The sequence below is a fragment of the Phoca vitulina genome, unplaced genomic scaffold, assembly GCF_004348235.1.
Source record: "Phoca vitulina isolate PV1807 unplaced genomic scaffold, GSC_HSeal_1.0 scaffold21, whole genome shotgun sequence".
In the NCBI taxonomy this organism is placed as follows: Eukaryota; Metazoa; Chordata; class Mammalia; order Carnivora; family Phocidae; genus Phoca; species Phoca vitulina.
Window position 1 is genome coordinate 2,077,057 of NW_022589724.1, and position 22,523 is coordinate 2,099,579.

General features: G+C 51.4%; 1 protein-coding gene across 1 annotated transcript in view; it reads left to right on the forward strand.

The window, feature by feature from the left end:
* Positions 1-21,080, forward strand: part of COL15A1 (collagen type XV alpha 1 chain) — a 120,747-nt gene extending 99,667 nt beyond the window's left edge. Inside the window, exons 31-44 of the mRNA XM_032418409.1 lie at positions 585-653; positions 776-817; positions 3,279-3,324; positions 5,382-5,462; positions 6,111-6,160; positions 6,263-6,364; positions 7,267-7,411; positions 10,711-10,775; positions 12,130-12,258; positions 12,408-12,467; positions 13,202-13,261; positions 16,968-17,153; positions 18,612-18,727; positions 19,831-21,080. Of these exons, the coding sequence (XP_032274300.1) occupies positions 585-653; positions 776-817; positions 3,279-3,324; positions 5,382-5,462; positions 6,111-6,160; positions 6,263-6,364; positions 7,267-7,411; positions 10,711-10,775; positions 12,130-12,258; positions 12,408-12,467; positions 13,202-13,261; positions 16,968-17,153; positions 18,612-18,727; positions 19,831-20,044 (1,365 nt within the window). The 3' untranslated portion in view covers positions 20,045-21,080. The remainder of the gene's footprint in view (positions 1-584; positions 654-775; positions 818-3,278; positions 3,325-5,381; positions 5,463-6,110; positions 6,161-6,262; positions 6,365-7,266; positions 7,412-10,710; positions 10,776-12,129; positions 12,259-12,407; positions 12,468-13,201; positions 13,262-16,967; positions 17,154-18,611; positions 18,728-19,830) is intronic.
* The last annotated feature ends 1,443 nt before the right edge of the window (positions 21,081-22,523 follow it).

The window sequence follows — 22,523 nt, forward strand, 5'->3', positions numbered from 1 at the left end:
CTGTGGTCAGAGCCTCACCCCTCCTACTGCGAGGTCCTGCTTCAGCTCCAGGCTTGGAGAAGAGAACATTGTGTGGTACTAAGGCCAGGTTGACCTGGCTTTGAAAATAGCTCTGCTATTGAGCAAGAGTTTTGCATTTATTTTTGCATTTATGAGGCATTCTCCCAGGTACCAAGTCTGGTGAAGGAGCCTCCCCACCCCACTTGCCCCTCCATACCAGGGATGTGCTGGTGGAGAAGTGGTGGGTTCTGCGTTGGCTGAGCACTGCTCTGGGAGTCAGAATCTGAGTTCCGACTGTGTGGCCTTGAGCGGGTCACTTCCCCTCTCGGGGCCTCTGCCTCCATTTGTAAACCAGGGAGACTGTTTGCTCCGCTGCCTCCCCCATGGGTTGCTATAAAGATGCCATGGGGGTCCCGGGTGCAGTCGTGCTCTCTAGAAGTGTCAGGCCTACCTGTGGGAGAAGTTAGTCGACTTTAGAGGACTCTTCTTTTCACGTCATGTCCCCAAATCCTGGAGAAAATATCCTGTAGTGCCTCTGCACTCGCAATAACCTGAACTCAGGCATGGCCTTTCTTCTCCCTCAGGGCCCACCTGGCTTACCTGGTCCTCCAGGGCCCCCGGGACCCCCTGGAGCTGTGATTAACATCAAAGGAGTAAGTTGGGTGGGGCGGGGGAGGGAGACCTTCAGAGGACAGCGGGGAACAGACCCCAGACTGGCCTAAGCTGGAGCCGGGGGTCCTGATGGCCTCGCTTCTCTTGTTCTCACTTCGCACAGGCTGTCTTCCCCGTACCAGTCCGACCACACTGCAAAACGCCGGTAAGTAGTGTGGAGTCACGGCCTTACAGACCAGGCTTTGGCATAGAAAGCAGCCTAGAGACGGTGATCAGTCTTTGCCTCGAGCCCCCGCAATCCATCAGTGTCCTCTTTGATGTCTCCTATCACATATACAGACCCTGAAGTGAGTAGCTAGAAGCTTCTAGGTAGCAGACCGTGGCAATGAAACATACTGCATCTTCTAAAGCTACACGTGCTTTTAATGCATCAGGAGAGCAGTGTCTCGTTACCGTAACCACATTAGCTTCATGCGTGGAGCAGTACAGTAAGAAGGAAGACAAACCCCTTAAAAGTATCAATGGGAAAATAAAGCAATTCCGATCAGTGTTCGTTGCATTAGGAACTGTGGGCTAAGACCCACAACTGAGTGTGTCCTGTCCCTTCCCAGCAGGTGTGTTGCATACCACACAACCCTGAGAGGCCAGCACTCTCCCGCCCACTTCATAAAGAGCCAGCAAACTGTGACTCAGACAAGCTCACTGACTTGTCCTGGGTCACGGGCCTGACAGAGCTGGGGTCGTCACTCAAGTCCCCTGGCCACCAGGCAGCAGGTGCAGGCACTGTGACTCCCAGGGGTCAGGCACGTACCCGGTCACCCAGCTAGACGGTGGCACTGTCGCTGAGGTCTTCCCTGTATTGGGAGGGTCCCGTTTCCATGGGGAAGGCCAGGGAGAGAGGGCCTGTCCCCGTGCGCAGGCATTAGTCACAGAACGATGTGTGATCACTTTCTCATTCATTCAACAAGTATTTCTTGAGGGCTTGCCGAGATCCAAGTACTCTGCTGGGCCCTGGAGACGCAGGGGTGAACTAAACAGGCGTGGCCTCCCTTCTCAGGAGCTTGCAAATGACAGTTTACAAAGATTCCTTGAAGTGGGTTCATAATTGGGTGTGGTGGTGAGGCTTGGGTCAGAAGCTTTAAAATGACGCCGTCTGGCTGAGTGTTTGCCTGGACATCTGTCTGTGTTGAAATTATGAGGCACCCAAGTCTGCAGCCCAGGGCCCAGAACTCTGGCCTAGAATGCAGATGGTAGGACCCACTGAGATGACAAGGGGGCCTGCTGGCTCCCAGATCTCCATGAGGACCATAGCAAGCCAGGTCACGTTTACGTCCATGGCCTGAAGGGACGCCTCTGAGAGATGGCTGCATCCCACCTGCTTGTTACACAGAAGGAGAGACCGTCCGCTCTAGGGCCCCTGTGAGTTCATGCCTGAAGCCCCCTCTGCTAACACGGTTGCAGGTGTCAATGGAACAACCATGGGGCAGCACTCGACAAACTTGAGATTGTGGTAAAAGTGCCACTGCAGTGACCACGGCTTGTGCTAGGACCCTTTGCCGTAGCCACGGCCTCTGGGGTCATGAGGTTCCTGAAAAGAAACCAAAGATGAGCTCAGAGCATTTTTGATGAGTTTTTGATTTCACATTGCCTGGCCGGACACCATGGACATTTCTGGACCAGCTCTGAAAATGAACACTTGCAAAAGCACTGCGGTCTTCCATGACGGCGTCCATCATGCCATAAGCCCGTCTGCTTTCAGCCCCTTTCTAACACCACCACAATGTCAGCCCACGTCGGGAGTGGAAGAACCCGATCCGCATAGCCTTGAGATACCAGCTTGGCCCTGCCACCTTCATCCATAGCTTTGAATTGTTGTTCTTAGGGATTCCCATCCACTCCCTGCCCCCTTTCTTCTCTTGGTGACCCCTGAGCAGCTTGTGACCCTCCACCCAAAAGTAGGAGGATCCTGGTGCCAGAGGGGTCATTTTGATCCCACATATCAACTGGCAAAGGGTGAAGTTGGGTATTAAAAGCAGGGTCACAGGTGGCTCTGTTTTTTAGATAAGAAAATGCAGGGATCTGGGAATGAACTAGGAAGGAGTATTATCTAGGATAACTTGGGTGCCAGACCCCTGACTCGTCATGGGGAGTCTAGAATAGCCCTTCAACCAAACGCTAACCCCCCTTATTAATTACCGCTACCATCATCAGCTCCTATTCATTACGTGCATCCTTGGTTCTGTGCCGCAGCAGAACTCATGGCCGGCCCAGCCTCATGGCTGGGTACGTCACTCACTCAGATGCTTGACCTTTCACATGAATCAGTCCTAAATCACAAGAAAGGAGGCTAAGAACCCTCATAGCTGGCCACGATTTATCTTGAAGCTTTGCGCTTTCCCCTTGCAGAGTTGCTCAGCCAGTGAGTCTCCCCTGGGCCTGGCTGCATAATGCCCACCCCCCCCAACTTGAAGGCCTGCTTTGGCCTGTGCATTGAGGGCCACTGGGGAGCTCAGGGCTTTTGGGGGCTCCAGAGCCAAAGACGGGCCTGACTCCATGACGGTGTGCCTCCTACCACAAGCCCCCAGGACAGGGGACAGTGGCGGCCTGTGGATGCAAATCCCAGGACAGGGTTTGCACTTTATGACCTTGACTCTCTTTCTCTCCAGGTTGACGCCACTCATCCTGGGAATTCAGAACTCATCACCTTCCACGGTACAGTTTCCCTTCTTCACCTTATGGTTCTGTGGGACTTTTCCAGACCCCTGTAGCTCTGCAGGAGGTGGCCTCCACTCCCAGTGCTGGACCTAAGACTCATGGCTGGGAGTCTGGCCGCATGTGGTGGGAGCAGGGGTTGCTGGGCCAGCGCTGTGGGGCTGGGCACCTCTTTTGTTTTGTCACTCATCTGTATGTTATGTACCTTGGCTGGGACTTCCAGCTAGCAAGAAGTACTCCATTTGTCCACATTTTTGTTAATTTGTTCATGAGACCATAGTTCATGAGTGTAGCCCGTGCATTGGGCTGAGGCAGGGAAATCCTACACCGTTCCTGCCACCCAGGCCCTTAGACTCCATGAGATGGAGCTAGTTTAGAAATCATGATAATGCAATGTACCAAGAACGAATACAGGGAAGGGCCATGGGAGCTCAGAAGACCTTGCTTCAGAGTGGTCTTGGACCAGCCGCAGCGGCCTCTCCTGAAAGCATGTTAGAAATGCAGCATCTCAAGCTCCACCGCGGACCTGCTGAGTCAGAGGCTGCACTTTAAGCTCCTCACTGAGGTGTATGCGCAGTAAAGCGTGAGAGGCGCTGGCTCTGGGTGTCTCATTAGTAAATATCCACAGAGGGCGTAGGTCAGGCGACAGGAGCCTGCAGGGGAGCAATCACTCTGGTCCCTGTTCCCACGCCCCCTGCCGCTCTGTTTGTCCCCCTTTTGATTGAGAGGTCTGAACACTTGCCATTTAAACAGGTAAAGGTCATTTTTTCCCCAAGACTGACCTCTGGCTCTGCTCTGTTGTCCGTGGCCCGCCAGGCAGTGGTCTCCCTGATGATATCTGGCCCCGTGGTTTTTCTGTTGCTTTTGGTTACAGGGTCCAGACTGCTTTCACCCTCCACGCTCAGATCCAGTTCAAGGCTCTCCCCTGGCCCCTGGTGCAAGGTGGATCTTGGGGAGGCAGAGTAGAGCTGGATTTGCTGTCTCAGATCCCCGGTGGTTTCCCGTCCTCACGGGGCCGCTCTGGGAGGCAGGGGAGGTAACAGACGTTTCTGGACAGGCAGCCCCTGGTGAGCCTGTGTCCTGCTACTTACTTGTGGCTGTTACTCCTGCTCCCTGAGGTGAGCAGCCTCATCGGTGGTGGTGAGCTCAGTATCCCCTTCTCTGGGCTTCACCACTGCCTATAATCTCACTGTGGGTGAGTGGAGGCATGCCCCCCTGGCCCTGCGATTGCATCTCCCTGCTGACCCCCAGCTGGTGACATCGTGCCTCTGGTGCTCACACCCCTTCCCCCATGCTGAGAAGCCTGAGCCCCCAACCCCATCTCTAGGCTCAAGGGTACTGCTCAGTTGATCTGTCATACCTCTTGGGAACTAGGAATGCAGAGATCTAGTGTCTTCCCCACCCGTCAAAGTGGGGACAGGGGATTGCTTCCCTTCCCCAATGCTGAAGTTCCAGAAGGCTCCCTCCATGCCTCTCCTCCATAGAAAGAGTTGGAGAGAGAGGGTGCTTCTCATAAATCCTAAGAGATGGTGGTGGGGGACACAGTTGGCATCCTTCCAACTTTTACATGGAATACTTAGCACCCTTGGTGTCCTCTGAGGGTACTCCTGGGAGATTCCTCCCCTCCCCTACACCACCATGCTGCACAGGCAGAGAAGAGATGGGACTGGGAGCTTGACTGGGTGTTGAGCCTGTGAGGCTGCGTGCGTGAAGCTGGCCAGGAGAGGGTTACCTGTAGCTGGGCCCCCACCATGCACCGTGGACACCTTGAGGTTAGCACTCCCACTCCATCCTGCCTCGCGTTATCCTTCACTGTGTCCGTCTCCCCAAGGAGACAGAGCTTTGCAAGGTGAGGAATTGTGTCTGATTTATCTACCTCTGTCCTCCCCATCATTTAGGAAAGGATTTCATACCTTCAATAGGCCTTCCTGTACTGAATGGACTTTGCTAAAGGGGCTCAGTGTGAAAACTTGTCTCAGAAACAACATTTCATATAGAATGAAGGTGATTTTCCTTTTTTTTTTTTTTTTTTTAAACATTTATGTGTTTGGTGGCAGGTGTTAAAGGAGAAAAAGGATCCTGGGGTCTTCCCGGCTCAAAAGGAGAAAAAGGCGACCAGGGGGCCCAAGGACCACCAGGTATTCCAACTATTGCTCTGGATCTTGCCTTTGATTTTTGTTCCTGAGAAATCCAACTGAGCCAGAAAGTAAGACACATTTTATTACCACCCTGGCCACAAGCTCCGCGGAGTTCTAGAGAGACCCAGTCATGGGCCACACATACCCGTGATGGAACATTGTCAAGAGAGACCAGTTCCAATCATTCATGGTTCCTGTGCAAAATGAGGCCCAAAGAGGGCCAGCGACATGCCCAGGATCCCACAGTGTCCGGGTTGTGGGGCCCAGCCTAGGACTTGTTTCTGTCTCTAAGTCCGGTACCCACTCTGTGAGCTAAACCAATGTGAGGTCACTTCCACTGGGGAATAATGATGGTTGCCAACTTGGAAACTTTTATTCATTTATTTATTTAAAGATTATTTATTTGAGAGAGAGAACACTATCGGGGAAGGGATAAGAGAAAGAAGGAAAGAGAGAATCCTCAACCAGACACCCCACTAAGCACAGAGCCCAATGCGAAGCTCAGTCTCACAACCCCGAGATCATGACCTGAGCCGAAATCAAGAGCCGGACACCCACCTGACTGAGCCCCCCGGGTGCCCCTGGAGACTTTTATTTTTGAATTTCTGAGGTTATAGTTGTGAATTTTACATAGCATTTCTTTTTCAGGCCCTCCGGTGGATCCAGCTTACCTGAGACATGTTCTGAACAGCTTGAAGGTGAGTTTTTCTCTACCAAACATCTGGCCTGTGTTTCTGAGTGCTTGGGCTTACATCATAGACTGCTTCATCTTCCTCTTACTGAATGTTCTCTGCTTGCAGGGGGAGAATGGAGACCGGGGGATCAAAGGGGAAAAAGGAGACTCTCATGGTGACTTCTCTGTGTCGGGGCCTCCAGGCCCACCAGGAAGTCCTGGCTTGGTTGTGAGTAGTGACTTCTCCTCGCCATCTGCCTCAGTGAGTCACAGCCTTCCCTGAAGCCCCCCAGCGGGACTAGGCAGTTGGAGAGTCAAGGGTCTGTCACAGTACCATAAGCTGGAGGCAGGACTTGGGCATTGGCCTCTCTCCCTTGTATTTATTTACTGATGGGGAGGTTGCCTGAGGCCCACGGAGGAAAGGGAGCTGGCCGTGGCCATATGCATTCAGGCAACTTCCAGGTCACTGACCACACCGCCTTACTCATGTCAATGGTGGAAAATTCGCTCAACCCAAGGAGTTACTGATGGTGAACATATGAGATAATGAAGGCAGAATGGAAGGTGAGGGAGATATTTTTAGAGGGGGCTATTTGATTCTTCTGAGATTTCATCAAAGAAGGAGCCCCTAGATAGGCTTGGTCTTCTTACGATGCCAGGTTTCTCCAGCTCACAAGAGAGAAATTCGGGTTATGCCTCCAATGAGATAAAGACCAGACCATGACCCTCCGGAACCCTAAGCAAACTCTGGTCCCAGAGCTCAACGTGAGGGTGGACCCAGCAGAGCCAGGAGACCAGGGGTCCACTTCCACCTCTGCTGCGAATTGGCTTTGACACTGAACAAGCCCCATCCCCTCTCTGTGCCTGAGTTTCCTAGTCTGTGAAATGCAAAGTCGGGGCCCCTCTGACTCCAGGGCTCTCTGGAGTTGGATGCGTTGACATTGAGCATGATGACAGGGCAGCTGTTCTCTAGGTCTCATTCCACCCGAGCTGCGCTCGGCATGGAGGATGGCGATAGCCAGAGCTGGTAGTTACTGACTTTTTACTAATACCCTCCTACAGAGAAGAGCTGGGACCTCTAGAGATCGGTGCTGCGTTCTCTCTTCTGTTACTGTGCTCTTGCCTTGATAGGGCCAGAAAGGGGAGACTGTCGTCGGGCCCCAGGGACCCCCGGGGGCTCCCGGCCTGCCTGGGCCTCCTGGCTTTGGAAGACCTGGATCCCCTGGGCCACCAGGACCCCCAGGGCCACCAGGACCACCAGCGATCCTTGGAGCAGGTCAGTACCGTGAATGGTGGTCATTCATGCTGTCCCTGCTATTGTGCTCAGGGTCAGTCACCACATCCGAGTGGCATGTCTGGGCCACATTGTGTGACAGAGAGCTATTTCCTGGACAGAGCTTTCTTTCTTTTCTTTTTTTTTAAATTGATATATAATTTACATGCCATAAAATGTACCCATTCAAAGGGTACAGTTCAGTGTTTTTTTAATATATTCACAAGGTCATGCAGCCATCTCCTCTCTCTAGTTCCAGAACATTTTCATTGTCCCCAAAAGATACCCTGCACCAATGAGCAGTCATTCTTTCCCTCCCCCAGCCCCCACCCCAGACCTGGGCATGCAGATATACTTTCTATCTCTCTGGCTTTGCCTACTCTGGACCTGTCATACCCATGGAATCACACCACATGTGGCCTTCTGTGTCTGGCTTCTTCCCCTCGGCGTAACGTGCTCCAGGCTCGTCCGTGTGGTAGTGTGCGTCAGCACTTCCGTGCCCGGCCGAGTACTGGCCCACGGTGTGCACACACTACGTTCTGTTGATGTGCTCATCGGCTCACGGACACCTGGGTTGTTCCCGCTCCTTGGCTATCGGGGACAGCGCTGCTATGAACATTCGCGTACACGCTCTTGTGTGGACATATGTTTTCGAGTCTCCCGGGTGTGTACTCCTAGGTGTGGCCTTGCCGGGTGGCAGAGACTCGTGTTCACTCTGTTTCGCCTTTCGAGGACCTGCTAGCCTGCTTTCCAAAGTGGCTACCCCAGTTTTGCCTCCCCTCCAGCAGCGCCGGCAGGCCCCGCTGTCTGCTTACTCTCACCCACCCTTGTTATTCTACCTGTTTTATTCCAGCCAGCGCCCGTTCCCGTGAACTGATAGCTCGCCGTGGTGTTCATCCGCCTGACCCTAAAGTCTAATGACGTGGAACATCTTTTCATGGGTGGGTGGGAACTTCTTGGCTGCTTTGTCAATGCCTGGCCCTGAGGGGACTCGAGGACCAGCGTTGATTCCAACCCTCTATAAAAATCTCCCTAACCATAGCTGCCTCACTCCCTCCAACAGCAAATGGGTGAAATAGAAGAAAATCTCCCTTTACTGAACATTTACCAAGCGCCAGGCACTCCGCTCGTTACTCTCCTCCATCATTTCATGGAATTCTCACAAAGCCCTTCAAGGAAAGTGTTAGCATCTCCATTTTACAGATGAGGAAAGTGAGACCCACGGGATGTTTCCAAGGTCGCACGCCTAGTCAGGGGCACCGACGGGATGCGGACCCAGATCGGTGTCGCTCCGAAGCCTGTGTTCTTTCTACTCGGCCCACGGTGAAAAAGCAGCAATCATAGCATGAATGTGTCACTGTTGCTAGCACTGGCACGAGCCATGTGTGGTGGAAGGAGCCCCGGGAAGGGAAGTGTCGGGGGCATCAGGGAGAACCTTACACAGGAGGTGACTTTGGGACTGGGCCTTTCACTTAGCCTGGGGTTTTTTTGGCTGCAAGTGATAGAAATGTAACTCAAACTAGCTTAAGCAGAAGGGAAATTTTTTGGATGTGAAGAAGGAGGTGAATCATTCTTTGTGGGATGGGCCGGCCTACAGCGGGGACCTTAGGCTCAGCCAGAACCAGGGACTCAACCCCTGCGAGGATTCTCTGGCTGTCTCCTGTCTCGGCTTCTCTCTATAGGCTAGCTTCACGTTTCTTCACCACAGACCACATCCCCTGCACGGTGGGAAATATGGTTACTGACAACTCAGACTTTCGACAGTCAGCTAGAAATCTTGGCCTTCTTTCTCAGTTTTAGTTTGAAAGGTCCCGGGGTGGAGAAGTCCTAGGGAAGAATTCTGACGAGCCTGGCATGGCCCAGAGGCCCAACCTTGGACCAGTCAGCTGTGGCCAGAAGGTGGGATCACATGAGAACAGGACAGTGCCTTCTGAATCCAAATGTTTGTAGAGGGGGAAGGGAAAGATCTCAAGAGAAAGAGAAAGTGAGGATCCTGGTCCCACAGAGAGAGAAGGTGCTAGGGAGATAAAACCATAGGTGCCACCATAACCTTGGGGGATGAGCAGCAGTGGCAGGAGGAGGAAGGACATTACAGGATGCAGAGAATCTGTTGTTCATAGCAGCTCTACATGAGATGCTGCCCAGGGCTCCTCGCTCCACTGACTAAGGACTGCCTCTCACCTAATGCACGGCCATCCACAGCTTACAAATGTTCTCCTATCAGTTAGCCCACTTAATCTTCACAGCAACCCTGGGAGGGAGAGGAAATGGATATTACTGTAAAACTCATTTCATGGATGAAGACCCTGAGGCTCAGAGAGGTTAGGAGACTTGCTCAAGGTCACAGATACTAGTCAAGCCTCGGCTGGGGTCCAAATCCAAGTCCTCCGACCCTCTCTTCACCAGACATTCAGCATCTATGTAATGATTTTCAAGTCCTGTGTCAGAATTGCGGACTTAACTCACACCTGAAAAATCTCATAGAATGATTTTACTGGGACTTGCAAAAACATCCTGAAGTGCCAAGAGCTTTGCAGATTTTTAGGGGGGACGGGGTTTGGAGAGGTAGAAGGAGAGCACGGGCAGGTGCATTTTTCTAGGGAAGAGGGCACGGATTCTTCAAACACTGCAAACCTCTGGCTGGATGCTGTGCAGTTTGTGCAAGGCACATCCCTAGTTTCCATCTTTTCTCTGTTCTCACCACAGCCTAGTGAAAAGGAAAAGCTGGTTTACATTTCACAGGTGAAGAAGCAGGGGTTCAGGGCTTACTGTTTCCCTGAGATCGCACAGCTGAGAAACGACAGCTCAGGGGCCGCAGTCTGGGTCCCCCGGCCCCAAGGCCAAGGCTCCCGTAGCTGTTGCAAGGTAGTGTGCTACCTTGCCCCGCTTCTGCAGCCCAGCACCTTCTCTTCCTCTTTCTGAGCCTGCTTCCTCTGTTCAGCATTCCCTGCTTATTTCTAGGCTGAGGTAACTTGCATGAGTCCGGACATTTTTGGAAACTCCACTCAGACTGACCTGTACAAACATCAGAAACAACAGGAATTCATTCACTTACAAAGCTGAGAAGTCCTAGTGTGGTTTCATCCAGGACTACGGTCCAGAATCCTGGCTCTTTCCCAAACCTGTCACTGTGGCTGAGTCCCGGGCTGGGCCCAGAGCCCCCCAGGTACACTTTGCAAGGCGCAGTGCTCTGCGGCGCTCTGAACGGGGCTGCGAGTGCTCCCCTCGGTGACCAGCCGACACCGGAGCCGTTTTGCAGAGAGGGTGCCTTTTTGTAACTCCTCTTTTCTGCTTTGTCTTAGCTGTGGCCCTTCCAGGCCCACCCGGCCCTCCAGGACAGCCAGGGCTTCCCGGATCCAGAAATCTGGTCAGTGTTACTATCAGTGTGCATTCCTCCTTCTGCTCTGGGTGGGTTTCCTTAGAACTTCAGCTATAAGTGTGTAGGGGCTGGCACAGCTTTTAGGTAAGAATTAGGCCCCTGTGGCCATAGAATTGGAACAATTCCACACACGGGGGGTATATATGATCTCTTTAGGTGGCTTACCAAGTACAAAGATACAGAATACAAACTCACTTATGACTTCGGTTCCACCCTTCTAATCCTTAATTGACTAAGCTGTCACAAGAACCAACTTGATTACATCCAAAACCATGGGCACCAGAGTATCAACAAGATCCCAGCAGGCCCCGTGCTGGTCAGATCTCCCCTGGGTCATTCCGCCTTCTCGCTCCTTCCCCGGGGATATCTCCCGTACCTTTGTTACCCTGCACACCGTGGGTGCAGAGTGTAGCACTCTGAGATTATTACTATGCACAGGAAGAGGGACAAACACCTCACACGGATGTCAGGAGTCCTGGAAATGCCCTGGGATCTTGGCTGGATTTTAGTTGGAAAATGTGGCTGCCAAAGGAAAAAACCATCTAGCGGCTGACGGAATGTTGCTATCTCGCACCTTTGGGGGATGTCTAAGCCATTTCAATGCACAAAGTCATTATTTTCAAGGCTAGGTGAAAATTAACTTTTTATGATCTTTCTCAGTTGAGATGAAAAATAAAAGTTCTCTTGGCCAATATTTCTCAGAGGTGTGATGCTTTTCAGTAGATTTTGGTAGCTTTTGTGGCTGCTCTTGGATTTGCCAAGATGGATGGCTAATCTTTGGCCGTTTTCTAGACCGAGAAATTACAGACCCCCACTGCCTCTCGTATGTATTTAATATTACAGCTACCCAGCTGGGCAAAAAAGATTCAAAACCTAAGCAGAATTGCTCACCGGCTTGCGTTTCTTATTCCAAATTAAAACAAACTCGAAACTCTTTAAGGACTAGCAGGAGTTAAACACATTTAACAACGTCACGGCCACCGAGTGGCTCACACAGATGCAAGTGGGAAAATGTACCCATGGTTTTGCTAATACCAAGACCCAAGAAAGACAACTCTGTGTACAGTTTCTAACTGTCTTTGTGCTCCTGGAATATCATCTTCCTGTTTTCATTGATTTATTACAGTTCAGATTTGTGCTCCAAACCAATTGGTGTTTTTGTTTCCTCATAAAGAATGTCCTTTGGCTATGAATGAAGTTACATATGTCTCTAAGGCACAAAGAGCCTTTTCACTGGCTGTCAGGGGATGGCTCCCGTTTGAATTCGCGACGGCCGGTTTTTCAAATCGTGCCACCGCTCTAACGATAACGGCACTGTTGGGAATGGAAAATTTTCTGACAGGTTACGGCATTTAGCACCATGGATGACATGCTGCAGAAAGCACATTTGGTCATTGAAGGGACGTTCATCTACCTGAGGGACAGCACTGAGTTCTTCATTCGGGTCCGAGATGGTTGGAAGAAATTACAGGTTAATTCTTGAGCTTCTTTTTAACAAACTGCCTCCAGATACCCTCTAAAAATAATAAACTGCCCCTGGAAATGCCATTTTTCCAGTTTTGAAAATAGGCTAACAATCTCTAGTGGATGTTTCATTTTCAATGTACTGTTTTCTTGAAGCTAGGAGAACTGATCCCCATTCCCGCCGACAGCCTGCCGCCCCCTGCGCTCTCCAGCAATGTGAGTAGTCGCCCTGCCTTACTTATCGCTCCTTTGCTCATCAGCATCCACAAAATCCCCCTTGGTGTCCAGAACCAAGCTCTCCAAACTCTGGCCAGCCAGCTCTGCATGGTTTAGGATTTGGCGGAAGGCCAGAAATTACCAAGTGCCAACAGAATGTTCTCACAGGAGAGCAGAGCAGGAACCGGACCCAGAGGCTAGAGACCTGCTATTTCCATGTCGTAGCTGAATCCTCTTGGGCAATGGGCTTCCAGCCCTTCTAGGCCTCAGTTTATTCCCCTGTGAAATCATGGTTGGCATACGCGATCTAGAAGAGCCCTTTCCTTTTTGCACCCTGAGACTTCTTTGCCTGATAAGAACATTGGCAACTTCCGTTGTCCATTGTTTTGGCCCTACAGCAACCCTTTGAGGCAGGTCTTGCTATCCCCAGCCTGCCGTTCAGGAAACTGAGGCTCTGAGTTGCTGACTGCTCTGTGCAGTGGATGAGTTGGCACTAAGACACAGGTCTTCTGCTTCCTCGCTTCAGTGCTCTCTGTAAAAGATTGCAGAATATCCCCTCCCTTCCTGAGGGTCATGTCTTTATGGGGGGGGGGGGGCATGAAACTCCTGGCAGTTAAGAGTGGCCCGAAGACAATGACAGACTATGTAAAGTATCACACTTGCACCTCGGTGCGCTCTGAAGAACAGATTGGATGCTTATTCAGGACCATTTGTTTTCCTCTTTTACATAACAGCCACATCAGCCTCCACGTCCACTGATGCCGCTTTCAAGTGTCAGCTACGAGAGGCCTGCAGTAAGTGCGGTTCGTGCATCTTCCCTGCACATGCTGCGTGTGTGTCTAGTGTGTGCTTGCTGTGTGCTTGGAGCACGGGCCCTCCCCTCGAGGTGCATAGAGACTAGCAAGAGGGGCAGACGGGTAGTTACAACAGTTGGTAGGTCAGTGAGGCGAGGTGCACACAGGGTGCTGGGGGTATGAGGAACGTCAAAGAATTCTGCCTTCTTTAGAGGAGGGAGCCTCTAAACTAAGACCTAAAGGAAAGTTGAGAGCAGGAGAGAGCCAGGTGGGAGGGAGAGAGTGGGCATATTCAAGGCAGAGGGGATTTGGAACAGCGGGGGTCAAGGGGGAGTGCCGGGCATTCGTGTAAGTGTAATGGCAGGTACTTCAGCCTGGCTGAAGAGGCAGGTTTTAAGGCAGAGAAGGGAGAAGTTTAGTCTGCAGAGGACAAGGTCTTGTCATCAAGGGCCTGTAAGCCAAGCTAAGGGCTTTGACCTGTTGCAGCAGATAATGGGGAGCTACTGAAGGGTCTTAAACAAGGAAAGGGTCTCTAAGATTGGCATTTCAGAAATTACCTTGGTTACAGTGTACAAATGGATCGGCAGGGACAGGCCTGGGGCCCAAAGACAGTTAGGTGGCTGATGTAGTCTTAGAACCAGGATCACAGCAGTGAACATGTAGAAAAATAAGATTGGAGAGAAAATAAAAAGGCGGAAGTGACAGATTTGGTCCCTGGTATGGGTATGGGGCCGTGAGGATGAGGGAGATCAGGAAGGATGCCCAAGTTTCTGCTTGGATAATTGAGTGGTGCTGGTTTCCCTCCCAAGGATCATTTTGTTGCCAGAATTAAAACTCTGACTCTTTTCCTTTACTAGCTTAAGTGAAGATCTTGTTCAGATAATTGCAGGAACCTCCTGACACTCAACGGCAGGAAGTACGACTGGGCCTGTGGGCCTCCTGTCCCTGCTGTCAGCCTGCTCCCATACAGAGCAGGTTCTGCGAGGCCTTTTCTTCCTGCCTCCTCTCCACCCCCATCCCAACACACAGACATGGGTCACCTCCACACAGCTTGCATGCCATGTTGAGTTGCCGTGGCGCTGATCATGGCCTCAACTCCAGGTGATCTTACAGCTGCAGAGCCCGGTACCACCTGACTCAGTTCAGGGTCTGGGAGAGGTTGTCTGCATAGGTCATCTTGGCCTCATTGCCCACTCCCCGCCAAATCAAAACCAAGAGAATGAGATTGAATGGCCTAAGGCCACTCTTCTGAGCAAGTGTTGTGGGGGCATTTTCAAAGAACAGGGCCTGGGCTCGCACCGAAATGTGTTTCCTGTGGTGTTGCCACTCATCAGGCAGGACCTCATCGGGGCACCAGTGAGTCTGAGGTCCCCGTAGGATATGTGAGCGGAGGCCGCCCAGAGGGAGTTGGATCGGGGGGCCTGGTCTGGAGATAAAGACCTGGGAGGCTTCCTCCGAGCCATGGCAAGGGTGAGAGGGGTGGTGGGATTCCCAAAAGAGTGTCTGCACATTGAGCAGACATTGGAGTGTGAGGAGCAAAAGCAAAAAGGAACCGATGGAAGAACCATGGGGACAAATAGAAGCCATAGCCCCCAAGAGGAAGAAAGAATGCCAAACAAGGTAGAAGCCAGCAGCGTCGGGTCTGCCAAGGGGGCCGTCAAAAGGACAAAACGGTGTCCTCCAACTGTAGAAGCCAGAGAAGAGCATATCTCAGGCATGGGGGGTGCCAGCGAGATTCCAGTTGTTTGAGGAATAAATGGGAGGTGAGATAAGGAAAGAGAGAAGCGTGTGGAGGTAACCCTTCCAAAAGCTCAGCCATGAGGGGGAGAAATTAGGGCAGCAGCTGAAGGATTTTTTAAATAGTATTTTATAAATTCTAAAGTCATACGTATTTTGTAGAAAATTTGGACAGTAAATAAAAAGAATGGAGAAGGAAACAGCAAATCCCCGATAACTTTACCAAAACTACACCCATCCCCCAGATCAACCTTTTAACACTTGATTGTTGAAACAGTATTGTCTTCATAAAAACGATAGCATATTTGTTATTAAAAATGTCCCAGCCCTTAGAGAAATACAGACATGAGGGCACAAAAGCCCCCAGTCTCGCCATTTGGAAACAACCAGCATTCCAGACAGTTCTTTATGTTTCTTTGTAAAAAAGGAGAGGTGGAGATGTGTAGGATCGGAGGCATGGCAGGGAAGCTCTGCACGTACCTCTGTCCCTTCCCTAGGTGTCCCCTGCTGTGGGCACGCCGTCTTCTGCTGACCACCCTTGGGTCTAGCCAGCAGAAGCGTGCTGGTTGGAGGGTGATGAGACCATGGGGCCTCATCCCTGGGGTGCTGGTCTGCAGATCCGTGGGGGGGGAGGAAGACAGAGCTCGTGTGGGGCTGGAAGTCTGGTGGCCTGAAAGCGGTCATGGTGAGCGAGCAGGATGCTGCCGCCCCCTCCCCATCCTCGGGCTGCTGCTGGGGGCGCTGCGGGGAAGCCTTGTCTCAGGTGGGGGCAGGGGGTGTGCTTGACCTGGACCTCCATCTAGTGTGGCGATACGGGCCGAACCAGGGATGAATAAACAGGAAGAAACTGGGAGGTGTGGCATGCGTGGAGTCTCTTCTCTTCAAAATGGGGAAGGAAAGGGGTGGCGAAACAGAGAAGAATGCCCCGAGAAGTGCAGGGACTGCATGGGGCGGTCTGAATGTTGTGGTCCATCGTGAGCTGTGCCCACCCGGCCGGACCCTTGATGAGCCAGAGAATGCCAATATGGCAACCCTTGGTGTCGGGCCATGTAGGAGCTTGGTGCTGGGGATGTTCAGACCGGAGAGGCAGCGCAGGAATGGAGAGAGAAGCACTGACCACCCCTTGCCTCGCCCCACAGGGCTCATTTCATGTCTTTTGGTTTAAGATATTTTGAAATATTTTTCTTTTCTGGAGACTTGGGCCCAGGGTCTGCACCAGCCCTCCCCAGCTCTCTGATGGCGAGATCAAAGTCACTCCTGAGGTGACAACGAGGAGGGAGAGGGCTACTCCTGGACACATGTGCTCTAGAGGGCACAGCACGAAGGCCGGGAGAGAGGGATGGGTTTAGGGAGAGAAAGTGTGGGAGAAAACAGACTATGGAAGGACTTTTATTTTGGCTACTGCCTAAGGTGGCAGGAATGTGAGGCTCGTGTTACAGTGTGACCCCTCGTTCCTAAAAGGGTCTACCCAGCAGTCTTAGCAAGAAATGTCATAACCTTCTCCTTTCAGTGCCTTTCCCTCTGGTCCCTCACGATCAGCCCCAAGCCTACTCAGGAGGTAGAGGAAAGGGCAAGGCCAGATTGCTTGGTGGAGCTCTGGGATCCAGTACCAAAGCTGGCTTAAAACCCTCTTGGAAGCTGAACTAGGGCAGACCCAGGAGTCTCCAGCAAGTGGCCTGCACACTGGATTCAGATCTCTGAAGTGCTTTATTTTGTTTTGTTTTCTCCCAAACGGAAGACACTGCCACTGTGTAGAGCGGTTCAGAGAGCCGAGGCCCGCTGCCTGGGCTCCGAGCTCTCCTGCCCCGGAGACGGTCAGGCCGGGGCTGGAACGCCACCCTCAGGAAGGGGCTCAATGAGGCCACCTGCAGCGCCTTCCGTCCCAGGGAGCCCGGGGTCGTACTAGCAGCCTGAGATGCGCATGCGGGGTGGAGTTGGCTTCTGACTCTTTTAACTCTCACTTTTTTAGCTGCACTTGGTTGCTCTGAACACACCATTCTCCGGGGACCTTCGAGCTGATTTGCAGTGCTTCCAGCAGGCCAGGGCTGCGGGGCTGTTGTCTACCTACCGGGCCTTCTTATCCTCCCATCTGCAAGACCTCTCCACGGTTGTGAGGAAAGCAGAGAGATACAGCCTTCCAATAGTGAACCTCAAGGTAAACATAAATATTCTCCCCATTGTCTCCTGGAGGCCCTGGGCTCCACAGGAACCATAGGAGCTGCCACTCCCTGACATCATCAGAAGTGTGCTGCTTCCAGACCCCGCCTGTCCCTGTTTGGCTCTGTGCCTGGGTGGGTCAGTTGAACCTCTCTGTGCCTCAGTTTCCTGACATTTACCGTGGTTGGATGGTACAACTCTTGGAGCAGACAAGTACAAAGTACTTTATACCCATTATCTTTTTTTTTTAAGATTTTATTTATTTATTTGACAGAGAGAGACATAGCGAGAGAGGGAACACAAGCAGGGGGAGTGGGAGAGGGAGAAGCAGGCTTCCCGCTGCGCAGGGAGCCCGATGCGGGGCTCGATCCCAGGACCTGGAATCATGACCTGAGCCGAAGGCAGACGCTTAACGACTGAGCCACCCAGGCGCCCCTATACCCATTATCTTAATAGACGCTTCCAATAAAAGAGGGAGTTATTTTTTCCTCAGATTGTCAGATGTGGAAACTGAGGCACAGAGGGAGAAAGGAGTTTGCCGGAAGTCACTAGAAACCAGAAGTCAGGTCCTTGACACCCAGTCTGGGGCTCCCAGTTCCACCCGAGGCTGCTCTCTGTAGGGCGTGGGCTGGACAGCACCAGAGAAGAACTGGTGAGCACTGGTCCCAGACCAGAGCCACATTGTCCTGCCGCCTACTTTGGTCCTCTCGGCACATCTAAGCTGCCCGAACCTGGCAGATAATTCTCTGTTCCCTTTCGCTGGTAAGGCAGGGCCTTGTATGACCCCTGTTCCACCATGGAAATAGCCGGCTCCTTCAAGGCCACAGAGGGACAGCTCTCTTTCTGCTCACACACATCCTAGACCGTGACCTCTCACTGTATCTCACAGGTACTTCGAGACTCTTAAGTCCCTGTGACCCCCATGCTCCAATTTGGTACCTCCGGACCCCACACCTGGCCCTTTCTGTCTCTTTCCCTGAGGTTCTGTTCTGCCACATTCACCCACTCAGATGACCGGTATTCTAGGAATACCAATAACTGAAGGAAACTGGGCTCCTTCAGGAAAAGGAGTGAGAGAGTCATCTCTGTATCACCTACAGTGCAGATTGGACAAGCCCTGGCACAAATCTGAAGTTTGGCGTATATATATGTAGAAAATTTTTAAAGGCAAAAATTAATAAAGACCTAAAACACAGTTTTGATGGGGAGGAGCTTTTATACACCTATAATAAGAGAAAGTACCTCAAGAAATAAAGAATAAAACCAAAAGCGTTCAAGGATGGATTGTAAAATTGAACCACAGACATTTCCTGAGTTCCTGCTCTGTCTAGGCTCTGGGATTGGAGCTGGTGGCTTTGGCATGGGGTGGCCTCTCGGCCTTGAGGAATGAATAAATAGCTAGTCCACTAGAAGGCCCATAGCACAGTGACTCCATGTGGCATTTCTGTCTCCACAGGGCCAAGTACTTTTCAACAACTGGGACTCAATTTTTTCTGGCCACGGAGGTCAGTTCAATACACATGTTCCAATATACTCCTTTGACGGCCGAGACGTGATGACGGATCCTTCCTGGTAAGTATATGGTGTGATAGACAGTTTTAGGGGACATTCTAACAGTGGGGTGCCTTTACGGCTCCCCTCGGGGCTGTCGCTGGCACAGAGCCTCAGCGAGGCAGCTGAGAGCCGTGGACAGAGCCCCCGGCCTTGCAGCCAGGAGACCCGAGGCCAGTACCTTAATAAGGGACCTTTCAGATTTCCTCCACTCTCTGAGCCTCGGCTGCCTCCCTGTGAAAGGGGCAAGATCATCCTGTCTGTACCACAGGATTGCTGTGAGCCTAAAATGGTAAGTGTGCGAATGTCTAGCAGGCTGCAGGCACTCAGCAAGTGGTAAGGAACGCTGTTCTTGGGGACCCTTTAGCCCTGTACTGTGAGCTGGGCTCTAATTCTTTGGAAACAGTGTGTGCTATTAAGATTAGGACAACTTGGTTGGGGCGCCAGGGTGGCTCAGTTGGTTGAGTGTCTGACTCTTGATCTCGCCTCAGGTCTTGATCTCAGGGTCATGAGTTCAAGCCCCTCATTGAAAAAGAAAAGATTAGAACAACTTGGCAAAGCTTTCCTCAGTGTCTACCCTATGCCAGGCCCGATGCCCACCTGGAAGGCATAGTAATAAGCTACATGACCCCAAACCTTTACAAGGCTCACGGTCTACAGGGGAGGACAATCACCAACTAGCTACAGTTCTAGACGGAACACTGTAATTGTAAAATGGAGTAACAGATACTATGATGGGAGCATAGAGGAAAAATTTATCCTTATTTGGGGCTGACAGTCAAGAAAGCAGCCTGTAAGAGGAGGCATTTAATGGACTTTCAAAGACCAGAAGGAATCCCTGGTCTGAAAATGAAAGAGAAGCCACTCCAGACTAAGGGACCTTGTGAGCAAAGGTTCAGATTCACAAAAGCAGAGAGTATGGTCTGAGAGCAGGTACGCGCGTGGTGGGGCTGGAGGACAGGGTGTTCAGCTAGTTGGAAAGAGCGACGCTCCCAGTGGTGGGGTCAGACCACGAAGGGCTCAAGAGGTGGACTTGATTCATAACTTATGCCAATTTGTTCTTCGATGAGGTACACCACAAAGAAGTGACATATCAAAAGTAATGTGCAGCAATCCCTTCGCAGGCCGCAGAAGGTCGTTTGGCACGGCTCCGGCCCCCGTGGAGTGCGTCTTGTGGACAACTACTGTGAAGCCTGGCGAACGGCTGACGCGGCAGTCACGGGACTGGCCTCCCCACTGAGCACAGGGAAGATCCTGGACCAGAAAACATATAGCTGTGCTGATAGACTCATTGTTCTGTGTATCGAAAACAGTTTCATGACAGATGCCAGGAAGTAATGACCTTCCAATGATTCGTAAGCGTTTTCCGGTTTTTCTTATGTGAAGAGTCGACACTGAAATCTAAAAGGTTTAAATGTTGTAAATATTAGTTTTTTATTACACATTCGTCACAACAGCAACCAAAGAAAACATACCTCAATACACTCCAAACTGAAGACATAAAGGACTCAGATCAAAAATAAAATCTGATCCATCTGTTGGTGCTAGATTCTGCAGGAGACCCCGTGCCGTGTGAACACATCCCAACACGGTTAAGAGCGAGTTGAAAACAAAGGCCTTGGCATTCTGCCCCCCTGCATCCTTCAGAAAGTAATTTCCTCCTTTAACCATTGTTGCTGAGTGTAAGATGTCCTTCATGTTTTCTCACAAAGTCAGTGTTTAGACATGTTACCCTTTCTAAGTTATGTGCCGACTGAACGCTTTATTCTTCATGCATTCATAATATACAGCCGTCCTTGGCTGTTCATACAGAGAGACAGAACTGCTCAAATGATCCCATTTGTATTTTCTGATATTACCAGCCTTTAATGTTTATTTCCTAAAATACTATTGCCATCGTGCTTTAGGCGTTTTATATTTTTACACAATCGTATTTTAGTATGGCACCAGTTTATATAACTCTGACTTGCTGGAAAAGTTTAAACTCCAAATGATCTGAAACTAGAAGAGAAATAGCGCATAATAACTACCTTTCCCTTGGTGGCCCTTCCCCCCACCCCCACCCCCCGATTTTATGACCTCCATGGGGCAACTCTCGGATTACAACTGCCGTTGAACCAACAGGTTCATGAGGATGAATTTTTCTGAGACGCATATATCTTCGTGCTGTATACTTTGATTTTTTTTTCCACGTAAGTGAACATAAAAACAGCTTTTCCAGGCACTTTCTTCTGTTTGACTCTTTGCCCTAAGTTCCTTTATTCTCCACTGCTGATGTGGAAGTGGCCCCGGGGCGGGTTTGCTCACCCTGCCACTGCTACACAGCCCTCAGGAGATGATCAGAGAACAGGAGGATTTCCCGGCATGCTCCTGCGTGCCTGCCTGTTGTCTCCCCCTTGGTGGGGGCAGCGTGGGGTGGGCAGAAGAACCCGGGCAGGGCAAACGCGGTGAACCGTGACTGCCGCAACGCATGACCTTGGGCAAGCCTGCCTTGTTCTTTCAAGGAGGTTGGAATAAAAAACCCTAATATCAGCTCCCAGCTATTAAACATCAGCCTTATTATAAGGCCCATTTACCTTTCTTAATAACCCTGCAACGTAGGTATTTTTAGCTCCACTTTACAAATGAAAGAAAAAAAAAGTTGAGGCTCAGGAAGTCACTTGTTCCAGGTCGCCTAGCTGGTGAGTGGTGGGGCTACTTTCAGACTTGGTCTGTGTCAGCTCTTTGCAAGGAGCCACTGCAGGAGGCTGCCTGTCTGCCCCCTCCAGCTCCAAGTCTGTGATGCTCTGGCTCTTGGCTCGGCCCCGCAGGAGAGACAGAATCACCAGGCAAGGGGCATGCCGGGATACTTCCTCCCATTCAGCGGGGCTGGCCCAGAAACTCGGCTAAGAGAATCCACCCAAATAGTCCTTGAGGTAGGAAGGAAATTGAGGACAAAAAAGAAAAAAGCACACAGCTCAGAACCTCCACTTAGGGGCTTCCTAAATGGAAGAGTGATGAGAATCTCTAATGAGTCATAGAATCAAAGGCAGTTACAGGTTGGAAAGTTCCAGAAGTGGATTGTGGAGGACAGGCGCACCTACCAAATTGACGGGGGGCTGGGAGCTGCCTGGCACTGGACAGAAACTGAGAGAGGAGGGGGGCATGTGGCTCCTGAGGACGCGAAGTGAAGATGCCATCCATTTTAGTCAGAGCCCGCCCCATGCTGGTGCCAGGAGGGGAACCGAGCAAACCAGGAGGATGGATCACAAGAGCCCCTCTTACATGCCCTGCACCTCCGGACTTGGTACGGCAGGCACTATGTTGTCGGAACCTGTGGAAAGTGCCAGAAGGAGACAGCGTGGGCTTCAGGGAACCGTCCGCTGAATGCTAGTCAGTAACGGGGACACAAGCCAAATTCACAAGCCAAAAACACAAAACAGCAAACACGCAGAAAGGAATGTATTGGCTCTGGAAACCAGGAGGAAGGATGGGGAATGCAAGAAACTCAAGTGATGTGGTCACTTAGTCTGTTCTGTGTGTGTGTGTGAGTGAGAGAGAGAGAGACTGTCTGCTGTCTTGCTTCTGCTTTTCTCTGTATTTGGCTTCCTTCCCTCCAGGGAGGAACAAGAGTTCTTCGTGTGGCGGGGGTTGATCACAGACAGCCCCAGGCTTATGTTGCCCCACCACCGCAGAGACTGGCCTCAGAGGAAAGAGACTTCTCCCTTCTGGGACGATATTAATTCCCGGAAAGGACTTGATCCGGCCCACCTGTGTTGTGTGCCTGGAACTGGGATTGGCAGCTCCACCCAGGATGAGCCGTGCAGAAGGAACGGTT